The 9798-nt window shown below is 43.4% G+C and overlaps 1 protein-coding gene across 1 annotated transcript; it reads right to left on the bottom strand.

The window, feature by feature from the left end:
• Window positions 1-287: 287 nt before the first annotated feature.
• On the bottom strand, window positions 288-6276 carry LOC136481986 (uncharacterized). Its single transcript, XM_066479245.1, has 4 exons — window positions 6035-6276; window positions 5849-5937; window positions 1833-1878; window positions 288-1259 (listed from the first exon to the last, which is right to left on the bottom strand). The coding sequence occupies exons 1-2, from the start codon at window positions 6224-6226 to the stop codon at window positions 5872-5874; spliced, it is 258 nt and encodes an 85-aa protein (XP_066335342.1). The 5' UTR covers window positions 6227-6276; the 3' UTR covers window positions 288-1259; window positions 1833-1878; window positions 5849-5871.
• Between the last annotated feature and the right edge of the window lie 3522 nt (window positions 6277-9798).

The following is a 9798-nucleotide window of genomic DNA, read 5'->3' as shown; positions in this document are numbered from 1 at the left end:
ACTCGGCAAAGATTTTTTTTATTTTTTTTTTAAATTTCTTTGCCGAGTGCCATGGTCACAGCACTCGGCAAAGTTTGAATTTTTTTTTAAAATTTCTTTGCCGAGTGCCATCTGGCTGGCACTCGGCAAAGTTGGAATTTTTTTTAAAAAAAAAATTCTTTGCCGAGTGCCATGGTGACAGCACTCGGCAAAGTTTGATTTTTTTTAAAAAAAAATCTTTGCCGAGTGCCCTCTGACCGACACTCGGCAAAGTTGGAATTTTTTTTAAAAAAAAATTCTTTGCCGAGTACCATGGTCTGACTACAACTAGCTCCACCATTAACTTTTGACAATTTGCTATTTCCATCTGCTTTGAATTCCATTCCACCTCCAGTAAAAAATATATCATCATCAATCTCATCCTGATTATTAGCATGGGTATACCCAATATCACCAAAAACACCTGACAATAAGTCGTCATCGTCAGGGAGCAGGTTCCCTATTATTTGGGTCTCAATTTCCTTTGTCAACTCAAAAGGCTCGCCATCTGGCATGGTTGAGATCAACTTTTTCAACCAGCTGACCAACAACACTGTTCTTTGGCGTTAATCTTACTGCACAGCAGCAAATGAACATGAGATTAAATTGTTGCTGGAACCAGACCCTTTTTTTTCTTGGATGCAGTATAAAAAATTGAAAAGATGAAGGCTCACTAAGCCAGCGGATTCTTTCAGCTAGTAGAAAGGATCAGTGAATAAAGAAGCAAGATTCTTAAAGGTAAAAGGCAGTAAATTCGCTTTGTTTATATTCTCTTCTATTCATCTTTTCCCAACTACTTCCCAGACCCTTTCTTCCTTTTTATATTCATGCACTGATTTTTTAACTATTGCTAGTAGAAACAAGCTGCTCCTTGTGCAGTACTACAAAATACATTCAGTCAAAGAGAACATAAGAAACAAAGTATGATGGCTCACTTTTCTTGTAAAAAATGTCTGGAAGGGAGCTGGAGAAAAGTCCGCTTTCATATTGGATCCCATTTAAACTTCCCCTTCTACCTTCCAGAGGTGAAACCAATGGCTTGGGAAAAGAATCACGTTGGTTTGCTGGATCCTGATCCTCTCTCCAGGAAGATGGTGGCAGCTTAACATCCAACAACTTGTCATCAAGGCCAAATGACACTTTCTGGTCCATTAGCTTGTATGGCTGCATAATATCTAGCTGATCCACTACTGTTGCACCAATAGGCTTGAGCTTTTGCAGGGGAGAACAAGCAAATCTGCCTGTTCGGAGAAAAAACAAATCAGTGGCCGCCAAACCGTGACACCAAAAGCCCAAATAGGTATGATGGAGTAATACTAGCAATGTTTAATTCAAAAAACTGTGCAGAGAACACTGCAAAGACACATAACAAAAACAGTTGCCAACTAAATCAACTGTTTGGCTTCTACATAAAATTGCAGCTACCTAAAAACTTCCTGGAAATGTGATACACATCCTCAGGTCTTGCTCAATCCGTAGACCAAACTGAAGAAACATGAATGCCAAATACCCCAAGTACTACCTTCGTTCTTCATTCACTTGCAATTTAGAGCATGACAGTCATTGATCATTACTATTTCTAAACAGATAACAGAAACTTTTAACAAAACTATAATGCGTAGAAATATGTCTGATGACAAATCTATTAACATCATTCTCATGTGAACATCTAGATACTTTGATGTATAATACTGGTCCCAGATAGTTCGCTGCTCACAGGTTATAAATATGCTAGTTTTCTAATTGCCACAATTCTTTTTAGTCAAGAGAAAACTAATTCAACCACAATGTGAACCAAATGCTCAGGCACTCACCAGCATGCTCAGGAAAGCAACCTTGCTTCAGTAGTCCAACTTGCCTCTACAAAAGAATTTGGCATTATGAAACGAATTAGCCTTAGTTCTAGTTCTGCATCATAGTAGTAGGCCGTAGACACCAAAACTAAAGAGCTACTGCTTGGTCAGAAAATATATAGGCACGAACCATAGGCTAGTTTTAACATTTAATTCTTATATACTATGTTGTGATAAATGCCGTCAGACAGGCGTTGCAGATCAGCAGGATAAGTTGATAAAAAAAGCTTAACAAATAAGTTACCGATAAAAAGAAGATACAAAAATGAGCGAGGTTCAATAATTGTTCTCCTAAAAGGGTTCAATAATTTCATACTGAAGTGGCAACGAAGAAAGCAATCCTAATCCACCAACCGTCAACAACAACAACAACAACAACAACAAAGCCTTTAAGTCCCAAACAAGTTGGGGTAGGCTAGAGTTGAAACCCATCAGAAGCAATCAAGGTTCAGGCACGTGAATAGCTGTCTTCCAAGCACTCCTATCTAAGGCTAAGTCTTTGGGTATATTCCATCCTTTCAAGTCTCCTTTTATCGCCTCTACCCAAGTCAACTTCGGTCTTCCTCTGCCTCTCTTCACGTTACTATCCTGACTTAGGATTCCGCTACGCACCGGTGCATCTGGAGGTCTCCGTTGCACATGTCCAAACCATCTCAACCGGTGTTGGACAAGCTTTTCTTCAATTGGCGCTACCCCTAATCTCTCACGTATATCATCGTTCCGAACTCGATCCCTTCTTGTATGACCGCAAATCCAACGCAACATACGCATTTCCACGACACTTAGCTGTTGAACATGTCGTCTTTTCGTAGGCCAACATTCTGCACCATACAACATAGCAGGTCTAATCGCCGTCCTATAAAACTTGCCTTTTAGCTTCTGTGGTACCCTTTTGTCACATAGGACACCAGACGCTTGCCGCCACTTCAACCACCCTGCTTTGATTCTATGGCTAACATCTTCATCAATATCCCCGTCCCTCTGTAGCATTGATCCTAAATATCGAAAGGTATCCTTCCTAGGCACTACTTGACCTTCCAAACTAACATTTTCCTCCTCCTGAGTAGTAGTGCCGAAGTCACATCTCATATACTCAGTTTTAGTTCTACTGAGTCTAAAACCTTTGGACTCCAAAGTCTCCCGCCATAACTCCAGTTTCTGGTTCACTCCTGTTCGGCTTTCATCAACTAGCACTACATCGTCCGCGAAAAGCATACACCAAGGGATGTCCCCTTGTATGTCCCTTGTGACCTCATCCATCACTAAAGCAAACAAATAAGGGCTCAAGGCTGACCCTTGATGTAGTCCTATCCTAATCGGGAAGTCATCCGTGTCTCCATCACTTGTTCGAACTCTAGTCACAACATTGTTGTACATGTCCTTAATGAGCCCGACGTACTTCGTTGGGACTTTATGTTTGTCCAAAGCCCACCACATAACATTCCTTGGTATTTTATCATAAGCCTTCTCCAAGTCAATAAAAACCATGTGTAGGTCCTTCTTCTTCTCCCTATATCGCTCCATAACTTGTCTTACTAAGAAAATGGCTTCCATGGTTGACCTTCCGGGCATGAAACCAAATTGGTTCATAGAGACCCGCGTTATTGCTCTCAAGCGATGCTCGATAACTCTCTCCCATAGCTTCATAGTATGGCTCATCAACTTAATTCCCCGGTAATTCGTACAACTTTGAATATCCCCTTTATTCTTGTAGATCGGTACCAATATACTTCTCCTCCACTCATCAGGCATCTTGTTCGATCGAAAAATATGGTTGAACAGCTTGGTTAGCCATACTATAGCTATGTCCCCGAGGCATCTCCACACCTCAATTGGGATACCATCCGGTCCCATCGCCTTACCTCCTTTCATCCTTTTCAACGCCTCTCTGACCTCAGATTCTTGGATTCTCCGTACAAAGCGCCTATTGGTGTCATCAAAAGAGTCATCCAACTGAAAGGTTGTGTCCATATTCTCACCATTGAACAATTTGTCAAAATACTCTTGCCATCGATGTCGGATCTCATCCTCCTTCACCAAGAGATGCTCCCTTTCATCCTTAATACACTTAACTTGGTTGAAGTCCCGTGTCTTTCTCTCACGAACCCTAGCCATCCTATAAATGTCCTTCTCTCCTTCCTTCGTACTCAAATGTTGGTAAAGATCCTCGTACGCTCTACCCTTTGCCACACTTACAGCTTGCTTTGCAGTCTTCTTTGCCACCTTGTACTTCTCTATGTTGTCCACACTCCTGTCATGGTACAAACGTCTATAGCATTCTTTCTTCTCCTTAATAGCCCTTTGGACTTCCTCGTTCCACCACCAAGTATCTTTAGCCTCGCGTCCCCTTCCTTTGGTTACTCCACACACCTCTGAGGCTACCTTCCGAATGTTGGTTGCCATCTTGTCCCACATGTTGTTTATGTCGTCTTCGTCCTTCCAAGAGCCCTCTTTGATAACCCTTTCCCTAAATACCTCTGACGTCTCCCCTTTCAGTTTCCACCACTTTGTTCTTTCAATCTTAGCTTGTTTATCCCTACGGGCACGCACCTGAAAACGAAAATCTGCCACCAAAAGCTTATGTTGAGAAACAACACATTCTCCTGGTATCACCTTGCAATCCAAGCATGCTCGTTTGTCCTTTCTTCTTGCGAGGACAAAGTCAATCTGGCTACAGTGTTGTCCGCTACTGAAGGTCACTAGATGAGATTCTCTCTTTCTAAAGAAAGTGTTGGCTATCATCAGGTCAAAAGCTACCGCGAAGTCTAGAACTTCCTCCCCCTCCTGATTCCTACTACCATACCCAAAACCTCCATGAACTGCCTCGAAACCTGCGCTTGTAGTACCTACATGTCCATTAAGATCTCCTCCTATAAAAAGCTTCTCACTACTAGGTATAGCTCTAACCAGGCCATCTAAGTCTTCCCAGAACTGTCTCTTAGCACTCTCGTCGAGGCCTACTTGGGGGGCATACGCACTAATTACGTTCAAGACCATATCACCAACGACAAGCTTGACTAAGATAATCCTATCTCCTTGCCTTCTCACTCCCACCACACCATTCTTGAGGCTCTTATCAATCAAAACTCCTACTCCATTTCTATTCGCGACTGTCCCTGTGTACCAAAGCTTGAAACCTGTATTGTCCACCTCCTTCGCCTTCTGACCCTTCCATTTAGTCTCTTGAACGCATAATATATTTACACGCCTCCTAGTCGCGGTATCAACTAATTCTCTTAACTTACCTGTAAGTGACCCTACATTCCAACTACCTAAACGGATCCTAGTTGGTTCGACTAGCTTCCTTACCCTTCGCACCCGTCGACTCAGATGCGAAGACCCTTACTCATTTTTCACTACACCCGGGCGCCGATGTAGCGCGCCACTAAGGAAGCGACGACCCGATCTTTGGTCACTTGACACCAAGCCCAGATCACGACACGGCGCGTCACGGGGGTGACGACCCGGCCCTTGCCCATTTAACACCATACCCGGGTTCTGATATAGCGCGTCGCTAAGAGGGTTACGCCCCAACGATTTTCTTTCGGGTTTCATCTCCATTAAAGTGGCTAAGTTTTTACATTGGCTCGCCACGCCTAACACAACCCTCCTCCTTTACCAGGGCTTGGGACCTGCTATGCTGAGACACCAAAGGCGCCCCACCATAGGCGGAGTTCTAATCCACCAACCGTACCATCCCCAAAAGTATCACCATCCAATCCTACACTGCATCTATATCCAAATCCAAGGGACCCCCAAATATCTGTCAGATATCCAAATCCTACACAGGCTAATTGGTAAGAGTAACTAAATTCCCTGTTCTCAACGTAGCATTTCGCCAATCAGCATCTCGAGCACCTGCCTGAGCCTAGCAGGCACCAGGCAGCAATCGCGTAATCAGGAATTCCTCGTCCTCAGAAAATTAACATTCACTGAGAGCACCAGAGCTATGAGAGAGAAGACGTGAATAGCCTTACATCTAGCCGCGGGCGCCGTCCCCTTAGTGCTTCTTGCTCCGCGCGGGCTGCCTGGACCCATCCGTGGCGAGCCTGTAGATCCAGTAACCCTGCGACGGAAAGCCCAATTCATACCCCCAATCTCATCCAGCAGGTGGCAATAACAGGAGATGCAGCGGAGGATAGTTGGGAGGAAGGAGGACGCACGAGGGCGAGGACGTGGGCGGCGATGACGAGGACGACGAGGACCGGGAGGAGGTCGACGAGCCAGGGGCGGAGCGCGGGCACGGCGGTGGCGGTGGCGTCGCGCGCCATGGCGACGCGGCGGGAGAGGGAGAACGCGCCGGGTTGGCGGAGGAAGGAAGAGAGGGGGTTGGCCGCCTGGTCGCCCGAGCCCATCCGCGTGGTGGTCCGGAGCACCAGCTCTCGCGTGACGCTTGCTCACTCCCTCTCTGTTTCAGACTTCCTCGCGGCATGGGCTGGGCTGCGGGGTTAAATCCCCTTTGCCGAGTGCCCGCGATCTGCCATTCGGCAAAAGGTTTTTAATTTTTTTAATCGCCTCTTTATCGAGCCTAGCACTCGGCAAAGAAGTTTTTTTTTAAAAAAATTCTTTACCGAGTGTCTCAGATCTGACACTCGGCAAAGATTTTTTTTAAATACTTTGCCGAGTGTCCCTGACACGGCACTCAGCAAAGATTTAATTTTTTTTTTCGAAATGTCTTTGCCGAGTGCTCCTGTAAAGACACTCGGCAAAGAGTAAATTTTTTTTAAAAAAATTCAAAACCCTCTTTGCCGAGTGCCTTATTCTTGGCACTCGGCAAAGACCCCCTTTGCCGAGTGTCGTGCCTCGGCACTCGGCAAAGTTTTTTTGTTTTTTTGTTTTTGGCCTCCAAATTTTTTGTGCAGCCCTTTTAAAGCACCAGAAACTCCTAGTTAGAATTTGATGATTTTTATGGCTTTTTGATATATTTAGTTACTTTATTTCGTTTACTTGAATTTTTTCAAAAAATATAATTTTGAACTGCACGTGGTATGAATAATGGAATTTAATGATTCAAAAAATGATAGTCATGTTACTGAGTGTAGTGTGAGGCCGTATCCAGGAACGGACCCAAAAATTCGGACATCTTGTTCACGAAACATGACCGCGAACTTGCGTGCGAAGTGTTTTTAAATTCTATAAAAAGCAAACGAAGTCCGAAAATCATAAAACTTGTTGAGATGTCGTGATATCATATGTGGAGGCTATGATAAAAATTTCAGAAGATTTCGTGCACGTTGTCACGTACGATGCTTACAAACCAGAACATCTCTACATGTGTTGTCAGATATCACATGTAGAGATGTCCTGCTTTGTAAGCATCGTACGTGGCAACGTGCACGAAATCTTCTGAAATTTTTATCATAGCCTCCACATATGATATCACGATATCTCAATAAGTTTCATGATTTTCGGACTTCGTTTGTTTTTTATAGAATTTAAAAACACTTCGCACGCAAGTTCGCGGTCATGTTTCGTGAACAAGATGTCCGAATTTTTGGGTCCATTCCTGGATACGGCCTCACACTACACTCAGTAACATGACTATCATTTTTTGAATCATTAAATTCCATTGGTCGTACCACGTGCAGTTCAAAATTATATTTTTCGAAAAAATTCAAGTAAAGGAAATAAAGTAACTAAATATATCAAAAAGCCACAAAAAAATCCCAAATTCTAACTAGGAGTTTCTAGTGCTTTAAAAGGGTTGCACAAAAAATTTGGAGGCCAAAAACAAAAAAAACAAAAAAAACTTTGCCGAGTGCCAAGAATAAGGCACTCGGCAAAGAGGGTTTTGATTTTTTTTAAAAAAAATTCCTCTTTGCCGAGTGCCGCCTTCACAGAGGCACTCGGCAAAGACATTTTTTTAAAAAAAAAATTAAATCTTTGTCAAGTGTCGTGTGAGGGGCACTCGACAAAGTATTTTTTTTAAAATAAAACTTTGCCGAGTGCCAGATCTGGGACACTCGGCAAAGAAATTCTAAAAAAAAAAATTAAATCTTTGTCGAGTGCCAGATCTAGGACACTCGGCAAAGAATTTTTTTTAAAAAAAAATAAATCTTTGCCAAGTGCCTAACAGCAGGCACTCGGCAAAGAAGGACGTGGCCGAACACCGTTACGCGTGGCAGCCTATGCCGAGTGCCGAGCTTTTGCCGAAAGTTTGGCACTCGGCAAAGAAGTCCTTTGCCGAGTGCCCGACACTCGGTAAAGAACTCTTTGCCGAGTGCAATTCTTTGCCGAGTGCGGCACTCGGCAAAGAAGGTCTTTGCCGAGTGCTCGATTTTTAACACTCGGCAAAGAATTTTGCACTCGGCAAAGTCTTTGTTTCCAGTAGTGAGGTATGGCTGGGGGAAGGACGAGATATCACACTACAGAATGTTTGCCATGTTTTTGGCGACAACGGCATCAAGGTTCATGGGTACAAAGGTGGACTTCCTGAAATTGAAGTGAAGCTCGGTGGCTGCCTGAGAAGCTGTCAAGGATGTGCTTTTTTGAAATCGAGTTTGAGCACAACAGTTGGAGCTCAGCGTTTGAAGCAGCAGCTAAGCAGGTCGGCCGTGTAAACAAAATTTTCCACAATGTTTCGCCCATGAACGAACCCAGTCTGGTCCGGGTCTATCAGAGCCGGGATGAAGGGACTGAGCCTGTTAGACAGAATTTTGGTGATGAGCTTCGTAGGGTAGTTCTAGTGGGAGATAGGGTGGAAGGCGTCAGCAGAGTTCGCTCCCTCTTTTTTGGGGAGGAGTACGAGGTGAGCGGGGTTTAGCCTGTCCAAATCAAGTGAGCTGGAGTGGAACGAGTTGAGAAGAGCAAGGAGATATATCATGCTTTGTCTCGGATCACATAGCCCTTTAGAAGGCAGGTCCAAAGCCGTTCGGGCCAGGACTGGAGTTGGTGTCTATGGCGAATAAGGCGGCCGAGACTTCATCCAGCGTGAAGGGGTGAGTGAGACAACTCTAGACTTTACTTAAAATAGCTTATTATCTGATGCTTTGCTCAAAATTCTATGGTAATGAATGTAGACGAGGGTTTAACTATTACTCCCTCTATTCTAAATTATAAGTCATTCCAACTTTTTTTTAGAGAGTCAAAGCATCTCAAGTTTGAACAAAATCATAGAGAGAATTGCAAAAGATTTATGATATCAAATAGGTATACTATGAAAATATAATTAATGAAGAATCTAATGATACTTATTTGGTATCATAAATATTATTATTTCATTGGTCAAATTTGAGATGCACTGACTCTCAAAAAAAAGTTATGATGACTTTTAATTTGAGATGGTGGGAGTACATTCGCACGGGCCAGCGTATTTTAATAACAGCTCGTTTGACGTCACAAAGTGACAAACGTTGTTGGTTGGAAATCCAAAATTATTAACAGCTCGTTTGACGTCACATAGTGATGCCACGGCAACTTGCAACCATTTAATTAGGTTTCACATCACATGGAGCCGTTCGAATAGAATTGCAGACCAACTGATAATATTCTGTCTACTTATTCTGTCAGTGGACATATAGCACCTCTACAGCTGTTTCATCTACTGCTATTATTCCGCTGACAGAGCAACTCACCAATTGACGCAGTAAACACCATTGTCATGTGTGGCGCCATAGACCATCTCAAGATCTCCTTTCCCACTCGAGAACACTAGATGTGCCCTCATGCATTAGTCTGTGTATATCCACTATGACTTATGGATTCCATTAATACACGCATGGAGGTTGTACAGATCCACGTGCATGATCGGTCATCGATCTTGTAGATTAGCGGGCTAGTGGTAGCATCCTATCAAGCAGTTACTCTTAATTGGTGGCCAACGAATCAAGAAAAAACTTTTATTCCTGCATTACACACTTGGAACAAATAACAATGCATCCGAACAATTAGCACATCTCCCGCATTCCATATTTTGCATTAGAAACGG

This window comes from Miscanthus floridulus, chromosome 9 (assembly GCF_019320115.1).
Source record: "Miscanthus floridulus cultivar M001 chromosome 9, ASM1932011v1, whole genome shotgun sequence".
Classification (NCBI taxonomy): Eukaryota; Viridiplantae; Streptophyta; class Magnoliopsida; order Poales; family Poaceae; genus Miscanthus; species Miscanthus floridulus.
The sequence above is the reverse complement of the archived record's forward strand: the minus strand, read 5'-3'. Positions and strand labels throughout refer to the sequence as shown.